The 21620-nt window shown below is 53.4% G+C and overlaps 2 protein-coding genes across 4 annotated transcripts; both read right to left on the reverse strand.

Annotated features, from left to right (window-relative positions):
• Nucleotides 1-1092: 1092 nt before the first annotated feature.
• Nucleotides 1093-13924, reverse strand: LOC111064981 (cubilin homolog). Its single transcript, XM_022352907.2, has 12 exons — nt 13701-13924; nt 13327-13620; nt 12967-13150; nt 12112-12873; nt 11212-11967; nt 10428-11132; nt 8610-10337; nt 8363-8525; nt 7237-8286; nt 2433-7126; nt 1557-2232; nt 1093-1478 (listed from the first exon to the last, which is right to left on the reverse strand). The coding sequence occupies exons 1-12, from the start codon at nt 13808-13810 to the stop codon at nt 1207-1209; spliced, it is 11394 nt and encodes a 3797-aa protein (XP_022208599.2). The 5' UTR covers nt 13811-13924; the 3' UTR covers nt 1093-1206.
• Nucleotides 13925-14156: 232 nt separating this feature from the next.
• Nucleotides 14157-21458, reverse strand: LOC111065098 (lysophosphatidylcholine acyltransferase). Of its 3 annotated transcripts, none has more exons than XM_022353078.2 (8): nt 21315-21458; nt 17827-17972; nt 17286-17771; nt 17072-17209; nt 16385-16661; nt 16205-16306; nt 15989-16130; nt 14157-15926 (listed from the first exon to the last, which is right to left on the reverse strand). In XM_022353078.2, exons 1-8 carry the CDS (start codon nt 21441-21443, stop codon nt 15820-15822), a joined length of 1527 nt encoding a protein of 508 aa, XP_022208770.2. In that variant the 5' UTR covers nt 21444-21458; the 3' UTR covers nt 14157-15819. The 3 variants fall into 3 exon arrangements, with proteins under 3 accessions (XP_022208770.2, XP_022208771.1, XP_022208769.1); XM_022353079.2 differs by having other exon boundaries at nt 21332-21382; XM_022353077.2 differs by lacking the exon at nt 21315-21458 and adding an exon at nt 20748-21257 and having other exon boundaries at nt 14158-15926.
• Between the last annotated feature and the right edge of the window lie 162 nt (nt 21459-21620).

Below are 21620 nucleotides of genomic sequence, written 5' to 3' on the forward strand. Positions count from 1 at the left end.
CTGGCTGGCATCCACTGCACCCATTTCCCATGCATGCCATTCTGGACCATATATGGCCCAACGCTGGCCTCTCGATTCACATTCAGAAGATCTTCGTGAGCATTGGCGAGACGCCGTGCGAGTGGACCGTGTATCTGCTGTCCTCGCTGCTCTACTTCGACCACAAACTAAAAGATCGGAGCCCCTGAAGCCCTTCCTCAAGAACCAGAAGCATCAGCTCCATCGTCGACAGCGTGACACCAGTTCAGGGTGCTGCTGATGTCCCCGCCGCGGTCTATCTGATATCGAAGGACTTGGAGACGTTTGTGATTGGCAAATTGATTGTGATTGCTATGCCGTCTGTGGGCCAAAACTGCCACCAGTGGCTGTACAAGAAGACTGACTCTGTCAACGGCCTTAGCTACGCGTCCGGCTTCGTCTTCGTCTTCGATTCCGGTCAAGGCAGTACCAGTGCCTATGACCACACCCACATCCAAATGAAGAGGCATGCAAGTCAGCGGGCCCTCCCGCGGATGGGGGGACCCCAAACCAAAATCCCAAGACAAATCAAAAATGTTTTTTTGTGATTTTGTTTTTCCGTTTGATGTTTTAACTAAATTTTGAATTATAAACTGTGTAGTTTTGAGAGAAATGACGGCTAGGTTTCGTGTAGAGAATATGCCTGGCTGATTTATATTTGGGCTACGACTTGGGCTAGCAATACTCCGTTGCTGGATGCTGGATGTCGAGTTGCCTGGGAAAACAAATTCAAGCCCTGTTTGAGAAGTTTGCACGTAGGACGAGGGGAAAGTCAAGCGTTCGGTGGAATGGGCCGCAATCAGGCGACGGCCCGCAAGTGGACTAGAAGATCGCATCAGCAAGAGGAATATGTGCCTGCACCTGATCCAGAGTGGCCCGCGTGGCGCGTGGCATACTGGTTCACCATTTTCATCGTCGTATCACTTTTATACTATTTTTTCTACATCCTCCTCCATGCGGACTCTGACAAGTGCAACGATTACGATTTGCAGTGCGATTGAACAGGACAGAAACAGGGGACGCCGAGTCTGTGAACTTCTCTCTGGGAAATCTGGGAGAGTGGGTGGGGGGCTAGTTCATACCGATAACAGATTTATTATATGGTAAATCAGATTTTGAGCACGTCTTGGGACATTTGTGTTACACTCTGTTAATTGGATAATTAAATAAAATAATTCGTTAATTACGCTAAGGCTGGGCATCGCTAGCTGAAAGCATATATGCGGGTATCTGGTAGTTGGAGTAGACGCTGGAGAACTTGATGACCCAGCCGACACCGTCGTAGTTTACAGTCTTATGGAAGCGGACGTCAAGCTGGCTGCTCTGGCTCTTGTAGACACGCGGGGCATCATCGCCGCAGAATCGTCGCATCTCCCGCTGCTCGCCACTGCCCGACGCGGGCATCTCCAGAATCTGCACGTAGTCTGTGTGGCAAGTGCTTCTGGAGCCCAGGTTGAAGCCTGTGCAAGGGAAAGGGCAAAGTTACAGTTGATTTCGTTGAGATCAAATACCCCGCCCCGGGTAAGTGCGCGACTCACTCTCGAAGAACAGGAGCACACGATTGTTGCTGGGCACCCGGACTGTCCAGCGACAATCGGAGTTGTTGCGCACATTGTCCGGATAGAAGGGATTGGTGAAGATGCCCTCAGTGTTGTAGAACTGGCCGCCGCAGCCGGGGCCCGCCGCGATGGGGCTGGCCAGGTAGGTCAGGTCCAGTCGGCTCAGATACGAGCCCGTCTTAATGTGCAGCCGCAGCTCGTTCGTCTGGCTAAAGATACTCTTGCCCGGATCCAGGTAGGAGCAAAGGCGCTGCAGCGACTGGTTGTTCCTATCGAACACCTCCATGTTCTCCTGTTCGCAGTCAAATGACGAGAACACCAGCTCCGCATGGTACAGGCTGAGCGTGTAATTGGCAGGCGCCCGTATATAGACATCGCAGTCGGCTGTCTCCGACAGCCGCACTCGTCCCTGCAGCCCGCCGTAGTGGCGCTGACAGTCCGAGTCCAGGGATGCTCGAATCTGGAAACCGGGCCTAGTCACCGCTCCATTCGTGCGAAACTTTAGGTACACCTCGTTGGCATTCGCATAGTATGTGTCCGGCTTGCCGCTGCCGCAGTACACGTGCTCCGCGGCATAATTGAGCATGTTGAGGCCGGACGTGTGCCCGTTGAAAATAAGCTCACTGCCATAGCCCTGCTCCACCATAAGGGCATCCTGCAAATCAGAGAAAGAGAGGAGAGAGTATTAGTATTCCCTTTGGGACTGCGTCTGGGACGCCTTGTATCCCGACTGTGTCTAGACTTATGAGCCAGCTATAATGATCCAATGGATATAGCATAGAGTCCATAGGTTCCATTGCTTTCTCACTAATTCGAATGCCAAGGGAGTCGGACAACAAATTGCCGACTAATTACCTCATTGTTGTAGATTTTCAGATAGTCGGCGACACAGCTGCCATTCGCATCGGGTCCTTGTATATCGAAGCTCACGAACTCAAGATTGAGAGCCGCATCCCCGACAATCTTCCAGAAGCAGGCGACGCCGTTGCCGTTGCCGTTGCCGGAGTTGCCGCCAGGCTCCGCGGCGGGAGAGCTGAGGGTGGCCTGCCTGAGACCGGTGGAGTCCAGCCTGATCTCGGGACTGCCGCACAGACGCGGCTTGCTGGTGACGTACATCTCGAAGCCGGAGTCATTGATGTCGGCGTTCGTGAAGAAGCGCAGGAAAAGTGTGTGCCGCGTGGTGATCAGGATGGGTGGCTGATCCTGGCCGCAGAACTTGCCAATGAGCTCCGCAAAGGGCCCGGCCCCGTCGCGCAGCTCAACGAAGTCCTTTCCGCAGTCCGCCGCCTGCTCCACGTGGAAGCTGCGGAACTCCACGCTCAACTGCTGATCGGCCGCTGCAGCGAACACGATGTTGCAGTCCAGGTTGTGTTCGTAGCCCTCCTGCCCGAAGAACATGTCGAACTGGTACCTCTGGGAGCTGTTCACGTGGATGTGCGCATCGCAGTTTTTCAGCACTCGCACCAATGCCCTGAATCCCCGCGAGGGATCGCGGTCATCGGAGTAGCTGTGGATCAGGGCGCGATCGCCTCCCACGCTGAGCGTGGGCAGATTCTCGGTGATGTGCCCACAGAAGCGGCCGGCCCGCATCCGCTCGTTCGGCACCGCCCCCGCGAACACCTCCACACCGTCGTAGGAGCAGCTTGAGTGCGCCTCAAAGTCGATAAGCTCAAACTTGATGGTGAACTTGTGGCCGGCGGGCGCCGTCAGGTTCCAGTAGCAGTCGCTGTTCGGCGGCAGCTTGTCGTCAGTGTGCTGCCGTGGCGAGGCCAGCACGCCGGACTCGCTGATGACGCCACCGCACAGCTGGGTGCTGTACACCAGCCGGAAGCCCCGCCCGTTGTAGCTGCTGTCCGTGCGCAGCGTCAGATCGATGGACTGCTTGGCCCGGTACTCGTGGTTTTGCTTCACCCCGCATATGGTGGCCTGCTGCACGCGGTCCCCGGAGTCCCTGGTGACCACGGTGACATTGTCGAACTGGCAGACACTTATGGGTGCCTGCTCCAGGTCGAACTGCAGGAAGCTGATCAGGACGCCGGCGGCGTGCGGATGCCGGGGCACGAATGTCCAGCTGCACATGAGATTCTTGTCATAGCCTGGGTAGCCGGGATTGGTCAGCTCCTGCTCATCGGATGTGGCGTAGAGAGTGCCGCCGCAGTTGCGCTCGAACTTTGCCACAAATCCGTCGCCCACCACATCGCCATCGGAGCGGAAGATAAGCCGCATAAAGGGGGCCGTGGTGTTGATCTGTTGCGGCGGTGCCCGGCCGCAAATCCTCTGCAGGTCGGTCCAGTTGCCGCTGGAATCGTTGCGCTGCTGCACCAGCAGATAGTCCTTGGTGCAGCCGGTGCTGTCCTCGATGTAGAAGCGCCCCAGGAACGAGAGCCCAATGTGGTAGCCCGGCTCCGACTCCACCTCCCACACGCACTCCACATTGTTCTTGTACTGTTCGCTGAAGTCCACGTGCCGATACGGATAGCTGAGCTTGCCGCCGCACCCCGAGCCGTACTTGATGGACACATTGAAGGTGGAGTTGGCCACGTACCGGTCCGCATGGTACTCCAGGAACAGTCCGCGCTCCACCACCAGATTCAGGTCCGTCGGCTGGTCGCAGTAGACGCCCAGCGAGGGAGAGTTCTGGTCGGGACCGTTGTACACCTTGAGAAATTGCTTATGGCAGCCCCCTGCAGCTCCAGCTCCAGCACCAGCTCCACCTTCCTCGGCATTCGGTAGGTGCACTGTGAGGGACACCTCCAGCTGGATGTCCTGCGGCGATGGTCCGTCCTCGCCGCTTGCATCCATGTCGGGCCCAATGGCCCAGGCACAGTCGATGGCTCCGGCCACACCACTCATGCCGAACGGCTGGCGGATGGTCAGATTGTCGCCCGGCTCCAGGGGCCAAATGCCGCCGCACGACTGCATGCTGTAGCCGAGGCGCAGAAGCTTGAGCTCGTTGCGAACGCTGCCCGAAACGGTCAGCTGGATGGGGAAGGGCACTCGCACGGTGGGCACACTGTCCCCGGGCCCAATGCTCAGGAAGCCGCAGAGTAGGTGCGAGAGGAGCGGCTCCGACTGCTCCGGGCGGGAGAGCTTGAGGGGCGACAGGAGGCCGCAGATGTGCTCGTTCCGCATAATCGCGGAGCTGCTGTTGTACTGCAGCACCTGGAGGAGGATCGTGGCGTTGGGCGGCGGGCTCAGGTTGTAGCTGCAGTGCACCAGGCTGCTCAGGTTGTGCCGCTCGAAGTGGAGGGCTTCGCCGGGCTGGCCCTCGCGGATATTCAGGCCCCGGCACTCGCTCTCGCCGTAGGCAGTGAAGCGCAGCTTGAAGCCGCGGTGCCGGCTAAAGGGCAGCAGGAAGGCATCGATGCCCATCGTGTTGTCCGAGGAGATTATCTCGGCGGGTGGGTCGGCGCTGTACCGTCCGAGAATGGACTGCATTTTGTGGTCGTTGGCGAAGGTGAGGCGACCCCGGAAGACGGGCGACTCCCTGATCGACGTCTCTCCGCCGGTATTGAAGTCGAGGATCTCGACGCGGACGCGCCGTCCCTTGGGCACCTGCAAGCGCCACACGCAGTGCATCGGATGGGTCACCCCGTCCGGATAGCCGGGTGACTGCAGCACTCCCTGCATGGCCTCGATCTTCTCGCCGCACCGCGAGCCGATCGCCTTGTAGCGGAAGCGGAAGCCCTGGTTCTCCTGCAGCTCGCCATCGATCAGCCGCAGCCGCACCACAATCTTGTTGGTCTCCACCAGGAGCCGCCTGTCGCTCGTGCCGCACACCAGCAGGGTATCGATGACATGCTCCTCCCCCTCCAGGCCGAACGGCGCCATCTCCTCCAGCCGCAAGTGCGTGTGATGTGAGCAGTTGTCAGCCACCTTCTGCGGCAGCTGCAGCCGCTCGCTCTCCAGCTCGATGGTGTTGCCCTTGTCCACCTCGATGGTGTACACGCACTCCTCCAGGGCCATGCCCTGATCCGAGTGCAGCTTCAGCTCGGCCGGCGTCGGCGAGCTGATCTCCCCCTCCGGACTGAAGTAGCTGCCGCCGCAGCGAGCGATGCTGAGGCGCGCCTGGAAGCCGTACAGCGGCTCCGGCACCTCCGTGTAGTAGCGGATCCGCAGCTGGCTGCCCGAGGAGTATATCGTGTCTGGCTTGCGATTGCCGCAGAAGCGTCCCAGCTGCGGCTTCAGCTCCGTGCTGCCGTCGTTCATCTGGATGAACTCGCGATCGCATTCGGCAGCATAGGCAGGATCGGCTGTAGCGGCTGCTGCTGCGCCCGTGGCAGGTGTCAGATCGAAATTGCCAAAGAACTGCACGGAGATCCTGTGCTGGGGCGGGGCAGAGATCAGCCACACGCACTCCGAGTGCGGATTGGGCAGATTGGGGTAGTTGGGCGAGGTAATCACCTGCTGCTCGCCAGCGGCGGGACCCAGCACGATTCTGCCAGAGCAGGCGTGGCCCAGCTCCTCGAAGCGGAAGCTGACCCTGAAGCGGGGATATCCCTGGTAGCGGAACTTGATGTACGCCCGGTTCGAGGTTGTCTCCAGCACATCGCCAATGCCACTGTCACAGTACTTGCCCCTGCCCAGGAAGGGCGAGTCCGCCGCATAGCCGTTCCTCACCATCAGAAAGGTGCCGCATGGCTGCCCGCCGCCGCCGAATGGCGCTGGAGATGCGGCATTGGCGCTGTCCATCTGGAAGTCTGGAAAGTCGATGCGGATGCGACGCCCCTGGCGAACGCGCAGCTTCCACACGCACTCTTGGGGCCTGAGGGGGCTGCCCAGCACCGACTCGGTGACGTTAACCAGGCCCCTGATGGAGGAGAGCTCTGAGCCGCACTCCGTGCGCACCGCCCCGTTGAAGCCCGTCTTGTTTACACTCATATCCGTGATGAACTCCACCTTGAGGTAGGGACTGCCGTGGAATATGCGCGGCGATGTGAGGTTTGGTTCGGCGCACAGCCTCGCCTGCTCCGTCCAGGTCTGCATGTCGGCACTCTGCGAGACCTGCAGGTAGTCGGCTATGCACTCGTTGCTGCCAAAGAGCTCGAGGTCGAGCTTGACCAGCTGGAAGACAGCGTGCATGGCCGGGTTGACCGGCACCAGGGTCCAGGCGCACTGCAGCCCATTCTCGTAGCCGCCGGGGTAGCCGGGCGAGTTCAGCGTGAACATTGTCTGGTTAAGGCTGAGCAGCTGCTGGCCACAGTGCCGTGTCTGCTCCTGGGCCGTGCGGTTCGACCGCAGCGACTCCTTGGACAGGCGCTGCCAGCTGAGCTTGAAGGGACCCCGACTGGCCGTAAAGTAAACCATATTGGTGCTCGACCTGACGGCCTCATCGCCCACCGCTTCGAGTGGGGCGCCAATGTCAGAGTAGCCGTCGTAGAAGCGCAAGTGCGGCTGGTCCAAGTCCCTCAGATGGAGCACGCTGATCACCACCACATAGTTCTTGTCCACGGTTATGCGCCAGCTAAACGGGTCGGAGGTCTGGAATTTGCTCGGATATTGCGGCGACTGCACAACGCCATCGGTGCCGTTCAGCTCGTTGTGTCGCTCTGGAACAGGTCCAAGAAAAACAAAACAAAACAATAAAAGCAACCCAAAAAGGAATGGGGAGATGGGGAGAGTCTTGGGGGAGTCTTAGAGAGTGAGCTGGGGGACATACCATAGTTGTAGGAGGCCATGAAGCCCTCGCCCACGTTGTCGTCGTCGCTCTTGAACTTGATCCAGATGGAGCCACGGGAGTGAATGGCTCCGGGCACCTGATTGCCACAATAGACACCGATAAGCGGGCCACGCTCGAACTCCTCGCGCACCTCCATGTAGTCCCTGTTGCAGCCGTCGGACTGCTCCAGGTCCATCGACTCGATGGTCAGACTGAGGGAGTTGCCCTGGCTGGCCGACAGCACCCATATGCACTCGATATTGGGCGGATAGCTGTCGGGATAGTACGGGCTGCTAAAGCGGCCGGACATGGCCGTGTAGAGGCTGCCGCAGGCCGTGTCCATGGTCATGAAATGTCCCTCGAACTCCTCCACCAGCAGCAGGGGCAGACTGATGGTGAGCGACTGCCCATTCGATATAATCGCGGGCGGATGCGAGCGACAGAACTTGAGGCGCGGCGTGCCCGCAGCCTCAGGTCCATCGTAGATCTTTACGCCCACGGGCAAGCAGTCGCCCTCTAGGGGGTACATGGTGTCGGCCTCCGGACGCAGCTTGATGCTGGTCGCCGTGAAGATGATGTGCTTGCCGGGATCAGAAGCCTGCAGCACCCAGAGGCAGGTTTCGTTGCGCGCCGCCTGCCGCTCCAGGCTGAGGTACTCAAAGTCGGTGTCATCGATGCTGATCTGCTGGCCACACGACTCATGGAAGTGCAGCCGGAATCCCGCATGCGAAACGCTATCGTCACTGACGAACCGCACCATGGCTGCATTGGAGCCGGACATCAGTGGCGCCTCCGGGCTAAAGCTATTGCACACCTTGAAGAGTCGCCGTCCCTCGGTATCGTCGTCGCCACCGTTGATGTCGAAGGCCTCGAGATAGTCCCAGGAGCACTCAAATCCGGATTCAATTTCCATGTCCTGTACGTCAAAGACGATGCGATGATGCGGCGACACCTCCAACAGCCACTCGCAGTGGCTCTGCTCCGGATACGGCATCGGATAGTTTGGCGATTGGATAACTCCATTCCGGCCGCTCATCTTGCCACCGCACTCTGCAAGAATTGAGGCACATTAGACCCAACCCAACCCAAGACACTCTCCGGTATCTCTTGACTCAGTGGCACTCACTCGATCTGACCGTACGGTAGGTGGCCTCGAAGCCGCGACCATTGTGCGAGCCATCGGCGATGAACCGAATATGCATCCGATGTCCAGCGCTGGTGAGCACCAGCTGGGGCGTTGCCCCACAGTGGCGTTCGTGCACATACGTCTCGTGCTCGTGGTTGGATACCTACAAAAGTTCCAAGCAGAGATTAGGGATGTTGTTGCAGTTGCAGTTGCAGTTGCAGTTGCAGTTGCAACGTGTTTTACGTACCGTCAGAGCATCCTTGGTGCAGTTGACACTCTCCTCGAGGTCCAGATTGGTCACAGTCAGCTCGATGGTGTCGCCCATCTGTACGTTGATCAGCCAGTAGCACTCGAGGCTATTCGGATACATTCCCGGGTGGTTGGGCGACTGGAAGGAGCCGCTCTCAGCGCGGAACTCCTGCAGGCAGCCATCGATGCGGTACTCCAGCTGGAAGTTGACATTGCTGGCATTGTGCACGAGGGTGACAACATCGCCGCTGGCATTGTGGGCGCCCGGTCCCAGCAGGGGCAGCAGAGAGCCGCCATCTATGAGGTAGACACCGCCCGGCAAAGCTGTGGGCAGGCGCTCCTCGTGCCGCTCCATGTGGGAGACCTCGAGCCGAATGCGATTGCCCCTCGGCGCACGGATCGTCCAGCTGCAGTTGATGGGTATCTGATCCCAGTAGGGCTCCATGTAATTGAGGCTCTCGATGGTGCCGTAGGTGGCTGTGACGTTGCGGCGACAGTTGGTCGTGTAGGAGATGCGGAAGCCCCTCATCGCATTGTTCACATCCGAATTGAAGAAGATGTCCACCGCGTTGCCATCGAACGTCAGCGCGCGATGGCTCTCGTCCGGCTGGTCACAGATCTTCAGCTTGGGGTCGACGCCCAGGTGCCGGTCGCCAGTGAAGATCAGCACGTTGTCGTACGAGCAGGAGTCGGAGCTCTCCAGCTGCATGTCCTCGATGAGCAGCTGCACCGCCGAGCCCGGATGGACGCGCACCTGCCACTCGCAGTGCATATTGTGCGGATAGTTGTTGGGGTACCGGGGCGAGGTAATCGCTCCGTCATTGGAGCTCAGCCGACCGCCACACCTGTTGGCAAAGACGCGCCAGCGCAGACGGAAGCCGTGCCCACTGACCGCCGCGTCCGTGTGGAAGACCAGACGCAGCTCGTTGCTGAAGCTGGGAATGCGCGTGGGAATCTGCGAGCCGCAGAATCGTCCGATAAGCGGCGAGGACACATGTCCTCCGTTGCGCACCTCCAGGTAGTCCCGGCTGCAGTTCGCGGAGCTCTCCAGATCGAATATTTCCAGCTGCACCTCGACCAGGTGGCCCAGGGCCACGGTCAGCTGCCAGGCGCAGTCGAGGTCCGCCGAGTAGTTCATCGGATAGCCGGGGGAGCTGAGCTCTCCGCTGGAGGCGTGTATGTGCCCGCCACATCTGTCGGTGTCCACGAAGCTGAAGGCCAGCTCGAAGCCGTCGTATGCGCTGCTGTAGTCCGACTTGAACTTGATGGTCAGCATGCGCGCCTGCGTGACAAAGTCCTCCGGCAATGCGCTGGAGCAGTAGCGGGCCAGCGGCTTTGCGTCCGGCCTGTAGGCATCCATGCTGTCGAATATTTCCACATGATCGTACGAACAGTCGCTGCTGGACTCCAGCTCCATGCTGACCCAGTGCAGCCGTATGGCCTTCCGCGCCGGCGCCTGAATCACCCAGTAGCAGGTGAGATCGTTCGCATATTGGCCATCCCCGTCCACAGGCAGACGGATGTTGCCCTCTTTGGTGTGGACACCGCCGCAATGATCGCTGGCAGCGTCCACCGTCTGATAATCAAACTTAAAGCCACGTCCCCGGCTGCTGCTGTCCGTCTGAAGCTGCAAGATCAAGTGGTTTGTCTGGCTAATGAACTCATCGTCCGGCAGACGCTTGCCGCAGTAGGGTCCCAGTATCTGACGGTTTATGCCAACGTTCATCTGTCAAGGAATCATGGAAATGGATTAGTTGGCTTAGTTGGTTCCTCCCCCCACACACACACACACACACACACACACACACACACTCACCCTTAAACTAGTGCCCAGACAGGCATCATCCTGGTCATCGTCATCGTCGTCGTCGTCGCTCGTCTGTGGACCATCCTCCAGCTGGAAGTCCCGCCGATTGATGACGATGTACTTACTGGGCGCCGTCGTGATTGTGTAGGTGCAGAGCGTATCGCTGGTCGTCAGATTGGGGTAGCCGGGCGAGAGCACAGTGCCCGAGTCACTGTCGAATGTGTAGGAGCAGAGGATCCTGTAGTGGAGCTGGAAGCGTCCGCGGCTTGCGTAGGCCTTGATGCGAACCCGATTGAACAGAGACCTGAAGCTGGGCGGAGTGCCGGACGATTCGCCACAATGCTTGGCCTGCAGCAGGCTGGTGCCATCGACGGCCACATCGTACAGCTCCAGGCAGTCCTGGCGATCCATTTCGAAGGTGACAAACTCAATGCCCACCGATTCGCCCACGGCCAGGCGGATCTCATACTCGCAGGACATGGGCACATCGCTGGCCAGGCTACTGAAGCGTATGGAGCCCTCCTTGCTGGTGTAGATGCCGCCACAGCCAGGCACCCGCTCCTCGACTGAGTAGTGCAGCTGAAAGCCAGAGTCGCTGCCATCGGCGTCCGAGTGGAACTGAATGAGGGCCTCGTGGGTGGGCAGCAGCAGGGGTGCGGGCTGGACGCTGCTGCAAAACTTTGCCAGCTGCCGGTTCGAAATGGAGTCCATGATCTGTGGGTGGGCACAACAAATTGAGTTCAGTGATTCCCATGAAGCCAAGCCCTTCTTCTCCCAACCCCCTTCTTCTCACCTCGACATAGTCAAAGTTGCAGTTCGTGTGCTGCTCCAGCTGCAGGCTGAAGAACGTGAGCTTGATGCGCTTGCTGGTGGGGGCCACCAGATGCCAGCGGCAGTCCCGATTCTTGGGGTAGTTGCCCGGCGACCCGGGCGAGGCCAAGGTGCCGTGTGTTTCGAACTCAAGGCGGCCACCGCACTGGGGCTCCATCGACACCCAGCTGAGATCGAAGCCCTCGCGCGAGGTGGTGTTATCCGATCGGAACCAGAGGTACAGCTGGTTGCCCGATGAGATGATGCTGCCACCGTGCGGCAAATGGTTGCCGCAGTAGCGACCGAGGATCTGTGCCGCCGCCGAGCGGCCGTCGTTGATCTGCAGCCAGTCGAAGCGGCATTCGGTGGAGTCCTCCAGGTCGAAGCTGCTAAATGTCACATTCAGCACCAGCGACTCGTTCGTACGGATCACCCACGCGCACTGGGCATTGTGCTCGTACCCGGTGCCCTCCGGCGGATACCTCAGCCGACCGCTCTCCGCACTGAGCATTGCATTGCAGCTGCTGAAACGCACCGAGCACAATCGATCCCGGTAGCCTGGCAGACACTGGCACACGAATCCGTCTGCACTCGACAGGGTGGGGTTGCAGCGTCCCCCGTTCTTGCACGGATGCGCGTCACAGGGATTGGGCAGTGGCTCGCACAGAGGCGGTCGGAAGCCCCTGTTGCACAGGCACGTAAAGTTCGAGGGTCCAGCATCCAAGCAGATGCCATTATTCTACACAGTGTGCGAGCAAATATTAATCATCATTAATCATGCACACGCAATGTATGTTGTTTTTTTTAGTGCTGGAGCACTCCTGCCTTTTGCATAAATAAGGCAGAGAGAGAGCGAGAAAGGGGGCGTACGTGTTATACTCACCAGACAGGGATTAGATCTGCAATTGTTGGCCGTGCCATTGACACAGCCATGGAAACCATAGCCTGTGCCGACCATTCCGGCCGGACAGCTGCATACGACCGTGCCGGAGATCTCGAAACAGTTGGCCGCCGGATGGCAGAGACTGCCACGCTGCGAGCAGCTGCTGATGGTGGCCAGCTCCGAGTTGCCGGGACTGCTGCCGCTCGGACTGTTACGCTGGCAGGTGCGCCCGTCGCCCGTCCAGCCCACGGGACACTCGCCGCAGTGGTGGGAGCCGTAGGTGTTGAGGCAGTCGACCCGCGGACTGAGGCTGCAGCCGCCGTTGTTGGCCTCGCACTCGTCCAGGTCGCGGCAACTGATGCCATTGCCCGTGAGGCCGGCGGCACAGGGGGCGCAGGTGAAACTGCCCGGCAGATTGATGCACTTGGTCGAACAGGGCGTGTGGGCAGCCGCATCGCTGCACTCGTCCACATCCTCGCCGCAGACAGGAGTGAGGCCGTTAGACTTCCAGCCCGCCTCGCATAGGCAGCGGTAGCCTGCCTCATCGGAGCTGGGCACACAGGCGCCATGGCCACAGAGCTCCCAGGCACTGGCCTGTGAGCAGTCGCCCTTGCGCTGGGTGCAATGCATTCCATGCCAGCCCGGCAGGCACAGACAGCTGTACGATCCAAACTGATTCAGACACTGAGCTCCGTTCTGGCAGGCCAGATCGGTGCCCTCGTACAGGGCGCACTCGTTCACATCGATCTCGCACTTGGCACCCTGAGAGATGATACGTAAATATATGAATCACCGATCACAGACGCCCCCCAATACGCCCCCCATTTGGGGGTTGACGGGAGGTTGGTAACCCACCTCGAAGGCCGGCCGGCACTGGCAGCGATACCCATTGTAGGTGTTGTAGCAGCTGCCGCCATTCTCGCAGGGACCGCTCTGGCAGCTGTTGAGCTCCAGCTGCGTCTCCAGCCGGTTCACCTTGGTCTCCATGGCCCTCAATCTGACCTGATAGCGTCGCAGCAGAGTCCGAGATCCGCGTGTCCTGCCGTAATAAAGAACAGTAACAGTAGAGGCACACAACCCTAATAACCCTCAGCCAGCATAGGAACAAAAGGCACACAAAAATAAAGCCATAAAGCCGAACTCTCACTTGAAAAGGAAAGCGCAAGCCGTACCCAGAATAGAATCTACTTTGGCTGGTCCCAACAACTCCCTCACCTGTTCAACTGCTGTTGCAGCATGCTCTTGAGTCCATTCGAACCGAAGGCACGCCTCTGAAAGTCCGCTAATTGATCTGCCAGCTCACGGATATCAACAAGATCCTCGGTCGAGCTCCATTCATCCTTGGCGCCATCGGGTCGCTTTTTGGAGCCCACGCTGGCCAGCAGCAGCTCAAGGACATCGTACTCCTCGTTGATGGTCAGCCGAGAGTTGCCGGACAGACGGAAGCTGATGTTCCGATTGGCACCGGACTCAAATATCAGATTGCCATCTTTGCTGATGATTTTTGGTCTGAAATCGGGAGAATCAAGGGAGACCACACGAGATCTTATTCACAGCTCTTTGGGTGGGGGGGCGTAGGCGTCACTTACGAGTTGACAAAAGCCTCCACCGCTGGCCAAACATCCACATCCACAAGTAGCAGGATAAGGCTAAGGCATGGCCACATCAGGAGTCTGCCTTTTGCAGCAGCTCCCAGCATCTTCTCACTTTCCACTCACACCAATCACTTGAACAAAAAATATTTAGATAAAACAACTTCAAGGAAACACTCGAAAAAAAAAAGGGTATTCCGCTCCGCTTCGCTCCGTTTGGCTACCGATGTCCGACTGTGCCTCTGACCCAGAACGCCGCTGCACAGATCAACTCTGATCTCGTGTGGTGCAAGGGGGGCGGTACCCAAGAGTACGCCCATCAAACTACCAGTGCACGCGGCCACTCCGCTGCCCCAACCTCTACCAGTTTTCATTAAATAAAATATCGACAGTTGTTTAGTATCATACACACATTTAGATATACATACACATACACATACACATACATATATATATGTTTTTATTTTTTTTGAGCATATTTCTCAACCGATTTGGTGGACGTGGATACAGAATGCGACCGATACTGATCCCAATCGGATTGATCTCGGTGCCGGCTTAGGTTCTAATAATATCCATTAGAATAGCACATAAATTATATCATTTAGCTTAGGGTTAAGTTAGTTTCTTCTTCTTCAAAATGTAAAAACTATGGAGTTATTTTTGCCTTGCCCCTGGCTCTGGCTCTGGCTCTGTCATAATTCAATGGGTTTTACATTTGGATAGATTCAGTTTGGTGCCAGTTTTCAATTACATATTTAAGGTTATTCTTTTTGGTAATTTATATTATAGACTCTGTTTGGGGTGTTTGGGGGGGATGGGGTACAGGAAATGATTGATTTAAGTTCAGGCTATGCAAATTTCATCTCGCTGTGCCACGTGCCGGTCTAAAGTCTAGTTTAAGTTTTCTGTATTAGTTACAAATGCACAAGATATTATAATTAGCCTCTGCCGTATTATGGATAGGAACTAGAGAACGTAAGAGTGTTTTGTTGGTTGGTAACAGATTTCCCATAATGGTGTTCTGGTAGCCTTTTCTTCTGGATACAGGATAAAATAGGATACAAATTTCGATGTATGGGCAAAGCCGAAGGCAGATCGGACTTTTACATTGGATAATATTTGCTGGATGGGTACAATTAATTTCCGTTCAGTTTTGGTTGGTTAATTGGTTTGTTCTTTTACGGGTTTTTTTTGGGGTAGTTTATGATCAGTACAGGCATCTAGCTATCTATCTTTACACAGATATTTCATTAGTTCAACTGTTTTACATAATTTAAAGTTTTACAATACGTTATTTTCCATTTAATGTGCTTGATTGGTGGTTGTTCTATTAAATTGGGGATGCTACTACTGGTCACCAGTACTACCTACTGCTACTAGTAATCGGGTGGTGTGTGGGTGTGGCTACAACATGAGGCATTTGTCTGTGAAGTTACAAAAGTCTGTGTCATTTGGGTGTTGCCTCTCACCTACATAGTACATAGTCTTATACTTATGGCTTGCCGTGCAATATTTATGCATACATATTTCTAAACGATCTCTTTGCCATGGAAACAGTCAATGAAACATTCGATGGGCAAATCAAATACAATCGTCTGCCCATCCATTACGTTGGACGTTAGCCTGCCTCTACATAGACATTTATGTATATGTATATATTTTTGTTTGTTTATGTATATTTAAGTGTATATATGTATAACGCCTATATGTAACGTAAGTTGGTTGTTTTTGTTTGTTGGTGTGTATAAAAAAAAAATCACAAAGATGAAATGACTTGCGTTAAGAGTCTGAGTATGTAAAATTAATAACAAGGCTGGCCGCATCTCTTTGCCGCTCTGAGCATTGTTACATACAACAAACAAACAAACAAAAAAATATTAATTAAGATAATAATCGTACAAATTATATTAATTAAATTTTATAGGTGCCAGGACACGCGCTACACGGTAAATATAAATAAATATTAAAAATATACACTCGACAGTTTCTGCTTAGGTTGGTTGGGCTTTGCTTTTCTCTAACATTCTTCTACAATCTTCCGTATTTTCTATGCTGTACTTTGCTCTCCCTCAGCTTCTTGCTTAGCTTTTGAAATATGTAACTTAAAGGGCCAGCTTTAGTTGGGGTTGCTTGCAACGGTCGCCTTTGATCTTCTTATGTGCTCCGATTTGTGGTAGAAAAACTTGTAGCTTGATGTCTTTTCCGTGTACGCCACAAATGAATCTGAACGAGAGATGATTTAATTAATTTTCTGTTACTCTTAAATGTCTCGAAATGTGACAAACCGAAGGAAACGTAGCCAATGTTGGCAGTGTCCACTGCATAGTAGAGCGCCTGGGCCTTTTGCTCGTTCAGCTTGCCACCAGCATGCCGCATCAGACGCACGAAGCTTTCCCTACTGATTTTCTCACTCGACTCGCTATAAAGCTGCAGCAGAGAAGAAAAAGAAGGTGGTTATGGTTATGAAAGGAGACGTTAAAAACATCCTCTGCATGCATTACCTTGATCAGTGCGCGCAGAAAGGTCGATAGGTCGGCGTTTTTCAATTTGCTGAAGAGCGAGCACAGTAGAAAACTTTTCAGCGAGACTGTGCCACGGCGACGCTATAACGAAACGAAAAGAAACGAGAAACGAAACGTCAATTAGAGCGAGATGGGTCATCGAACAACGAAAATACATACATGATCCAGAAGGGCAAACAATTTGTGCAAATACGGGTTCTTCAGATCCACCTGGAGCAGCTCCGCAAAGGTGATGATGTCCAGCTTGTCCGTGTTGGACAAGCTCAAGTATATCTCGCACAGCTCCGTATCCCGTGTACTCTCCAACAGTCCCAGTTGCTCGATGGTCCGCTCAATCTCGACAATGTCGCCGGGAAAGGGTATCTTCATGTCACGAGCACGACTCATCACGATCACATCCTCGAATGAATAGTCCGATGTGGGCACACCCAGAGCTCTATCAAATCCAATTAAAGTGTCAATCAGCAAATGTTTAGGTAGCGTTTAAAATTGAGAATCGAAATAATAGCCAGCCGAAGCATCCAGCGGCCCTGCAGCTCAAATTGTTATGCATAAGCCCCACAGTGTATTAAATTAAATAAATAAAGGAATGAAAGTCTTTTACTGCTAGCCCTTGCTGCGAGAATGCTCAGGAGAGCACCAGGAAACGACTGATCGGACTGCAGTCAGTCCAGTTTTTGGATTGTAACATTAAGAGGTTGCGTGCAAATCGAAGCCGACACCCAGGAAGGAATCGCAAGAGCTCTATAGATGCTGTGACACCCAAGCAATTGGGAAATCAAGAGGCAATACTGCTTAAACATAATTTTAGCTTCAACACACAGTGTACCCTCACTTATCACTTACTTGGCCATCACCTCGCGCACATTGTTTGCATAGAGATTGGCATCGGCCATCTCGGCCTCGTTTGGCTGGTATACGGGCAGATATTCGACTTCGCAGCGATTGTAGAACTGTGTCATGGTCAGCCAAAGGAGACGTAGGCTAATGTGGCGAGATAAGACATCAGACACACATCAGAATTCGAAAGTTATTTTGAGACAAATATGAGTAGACATACACGCCGGGTCCGTCCCAGGTCCAGGTGAAGGTGTCATATTTATTCGGATACTTGAGCAGCACTGGCTGCACCGGCACGCCCGGATAGAAGGCGCCCGGCTTAAACTTGATCAGAGCCGTGCGATTCGTGCACGTGCCCTCGGCAAAGATGACGACCTGCGGCCAATCGTCTGTGGATCGGGCCCGGTCCACAATGTCCCGTATCGTATTTTGCCTGGAATTGGGATCCTCGCGCTGTACATAGATCGGCTGGGCGTAGTTGATGATGCGACCCAGCAGCGGTATATCTGCCGTCTCCCGCTTGGCCACTATCGATGGCGGTCCGGTGGCCACCACCAGTATGGAGTCCACATAGGAGGAGTGCGGTGCCACCACCAGTATGGGTGCCTGCTTTGGTGTCGCCGGTGCTCCTTTCATGTTCACGTAGTAAAATGATCCCGAGGCGTACAGCATGCGCATGGCCTTGGCCGTCATGTATTGCATTTGCCTGTGAGCAAAAGATGAGCATTAGATCGGCTAAGGGATATCCGGATATCACTTACTTGCGCCAGCCCGTGAGCGGCTTTGCCTTGAGGTCATCCAGCGTCATCCCATAGAGCCCAATGCAGGCGAACATCCACGCGGAGATAAGGGAGAGCACACATCCGACCACACGAATGGGCAGCAATAGAACCGTCAGCACATAGACCTGCAAAGCACAGCCATGCAAAATAAATATTAATTAATTATTCTTTGGTCTCTTGAGCATCAATAAACCGTAAAATAAATGACAAAGAACATGGTTTTATCTGAATTGCTATAGTGTATCCTATATATCTGATATACCTTATATAAATATACATACATACATATGTATGTACTATGCATTAACCTATCTTGCAGCGCACTTGAGTGTAACTAAGTGTAACTAAGTAAAAGGTGCCTGAGACTAGATGGGAGACCTTTTGGGAAAGGTAGGTAGTGTTAGTGCGAGAAATAAATAAATGTATAATGAATTTAGCGAATTGAAAATATTTCTTTACGAGTTCCGACTCCTTTCGTAATCCTGGGCGTAAGTAATCATTAGTAGAGGGTGTGTACATAAATCTGTCTGTTTATTATTTATTTTGTATTTATGTATTTATTTATTTTTCAGATTAATTGAGCAATGATTTAACAATAATTTACAATATCTCCCCCACTGGCATCCTACTGTCTCCCAGGATATATTCGTTTGTCTTTTCTGCGTACCCTTTAAACACGCAATTTCAATGTTTACATCTGTCGATAGCCGATAAGGGGGGGATCGTTAATCGCTGCTTATCATTCAAGTGGCTGGCTACCGGGCCAAATAACGGACTTTGGTTTCGACTTGTGGCCGGAGCGCAAAACGTTCAAATCAAGCGAAGCATGGAAACAGTCAGTCAAACAAATGTTTGATTGCCCCTATGTCAGCAGCCTCAGCAGAAAAGCAGAGCAACCAATAAAACGACAATTCCATAAATTTTGCATGCTATAAAGTGGAATTTTTGTTGGGGAATGTTTATTTTAGAAAAATTCAATCGGCTCAGCAACAAATACGTATTTATTTATGTACATACATACATACATATGTATGTATGTATGTATGTATGTATGTACGCTGAGGGACTTTTGGCGACAGCAGCTATGACTGTTAGAAGCAGAAGCAAATACAACACGTAGGAGAATGCTATAATCGATATTCCGACCATGGGATGATACCTTATCCGCTACTCAGACTTGCAGATCTAATTGAAATTCAGCAGGCGCAAAATTTAAATTCTGGAACTCTGCAAAATATGTAGAGATCGAATTCCAAATAGTTTCTCAACTTCATTTTGATATTTGTGTATGTACATAGAATAGCAGTAGATATTCATTATAATGAGAGCTGGAAGGCCTTAATTAATTGTTTTATTATTTTAAAAATAATAAAAATTATAATGCATGTGAGCCGCATTCTTCAGTTTCAAATATTCAAATTTTCGGAATCCTTTCGCACAGATTTATGTATTTTTGACTTTCAAGAACGAGCATTAAATTAATACCGTATGGCCTTTACCTATACTTTACGAATCTACATCCATGTATGTATGTACGTACATATATAAAGGCGAATGAAGAGCGAGCAGAAGAACAACGTGCAGAAGACAGCAGTGGAGTAGTCAATGCCAATGCCGCCGCAGAGTACCTTGAACTTTCCGTGGCTGTGAAGCCAAGTGAAAACCAGTTTTTGTTTTTATTGCACGCAACGCAATCACCTCCACTCCCCCCTCACCCACTACACTCGCTCCGTGTTTGTGCAGCTGGGCTTTGGAGGTTTTTTTTTTTATTTTCGTTTTTAATGATATTAGTGGGTCAATGGCTCGGGCCACATTGCAGCTTCCTTCCTCTTGTGAACTTCTTCCGCTCTGCGCTTCTTCGTTGGTGCATCGGCCCTCAGCTGTGTTCGTTGCTCTCTCTCTCTTTCTCCGTCTCTGTTATGAAGAATTGTTCAAAAACAAAAATCCTTTCAAGAGTGCGCGATAATGAGCATTCTATGGCATTCAATTACTCTGCCTGCCTACCGCCTCCCATACTTCTTATCAATCCCATCGGTGTGTCTGTTTTTTTCACAGCATGGTTCTATTTCAATTTCAATTGACACTTTGAGCTTTGACTCAGAGGCAATGGCAATAGAGCTAAGCTATTCGGATGCGTCATTGGGATCAGCTGTGAAACAGCAAAATGAACATACATACATACATACATGTGTACATTATTTATGCATACCAAAGCAAATGTCCGATCTAATCGATTGCGAGTGCACTGTTCTTTGGAACCCACCGAAGGATGGGGAGGAGAAGATAGAGGAGCAAGAACCCAGCGAAACCCCACACCAGCTGGGTGTGAGAAGTGAGCGAGCCAGCGGCGAACGGTGCATGGCGTGAAGGGGGGAAATGGGGGTATGCTAAGAGCACAACACATGCCAAAAGAACCGGCAACAACGTACGCAACAACAGCGGCCGCAAGTGGAACAAGAAAATCATACGATTCTCGCTACCCGCCTGCCCGAAACGTTGACGTAGGCAGAGCGGGGCGGGCGACAGATAAAAAAAAAAACCTCATTGCAAAGGAGAAGAAGAACTACAACGACAAACAATGAATGTAACGGCAAATGCATGTCAAGTGCAATGCAATGCAAGGCAATGACAGAGCACAGCAGAGCAGCATACCATACCCAGAACGAGTGCAAGAGAAAGTAGCAGCGCACTTGAAATGCTGCGGCTGTGGCTGTGCCCAAGAGGAAGCAGCAAAACAGCGGTGTCTACTCCATCATTAGCTTAGCGGCGGTCGCCCATGTGCTGCGTGCTCGCTCGCTCTGATTTGCATGAATGAATTGGCAGAGAGAAGAATGGCGAAAGCCAAACAACGTTTCCGTCTGCAAAATGGGATGGGAAGGGAATCAAACCTCGCGACTCACCTTGGCCACTTCAATGTGACTGTCGATTTCGATACGGTGCACGAAGGGATTGATGTAGTTGTATCCCTTGGATGCCCAGGCATCCTCCTCGGAGTCTCGTTTCGACAGACTGCCGCTGGTGTGGATGGGACTATCGTTCATCACCACATCCACATCCTCCCCAGGAACCTCATCACCGCCAGCGGGCGTCGTTGGCGACGATCGTCGGCATCGCTTAACTGTCGACGTTGTCATTGCAATCGCACTCTCACTCGACTCGCACGTTGTTTTTTCGCTCTCTCTCGCGGTCGCTGTAACCCTTACCACTAACTTTTACGCGAAAACACACAAACAAAATAATGATTTGAGTCTGACTTCGTTGCGGATTATGCGACTGCCCGTGTACTGAGTAATTACTGGAAATTTTGACCGTCTTAAGCTACACCTTTTGTTCACACAATCGTGTGTGTGTGGGCTAGTAGGTGGGTGTGTTTGTTGTTAGCTATTTTATTTGTTTGCGCCGAGGATAAGGTATGAGGTGTGACGTATGACGTCACAAAATTCAGAGCTTTCAAGAAAAATACCCACCTCACCACATAACTCACCGTGGGGAATTTTGTGCTTTCGCGCACCCACGTCATGTTCAGTCCTCCCGGTCCAGGATGAGGTCCTTACGAGGCCCTTAAAAAAGTTCGGCCGTTTTAATACTGGGGCCATACCTTGCCATGACCCCACGAAAGAGAGACCTCAAACCGCTCTCCCGACTCATTTTTGCGTTTCTTAGGGCTAGAGGTGTAAGACCATCGAGGGCACTATCGATAGTATCGATATTTTTCTGCTAGCCTCTACTATCGATGGTCTTGAGACTATCATGATAGTATCGAGCTACAGTCG

The sequence above is a fragment of the Drosophila obscura genome, unplaced genomic scaffold, assembly GCF_018151105.1.
Source record: "Drosophila obscura isolate BZ-5 IFL unplaced genomic scaffold, ASM1815110v1 contig_73, whole genome shotgun sequence".
Taxonomy (NCBI): domain Eukaryota; kingdom Metazoa; phylum Arthropoda; class Insecta; order Diptera; family Drosophilidae; genus Drosophila; species Drosophila obscura.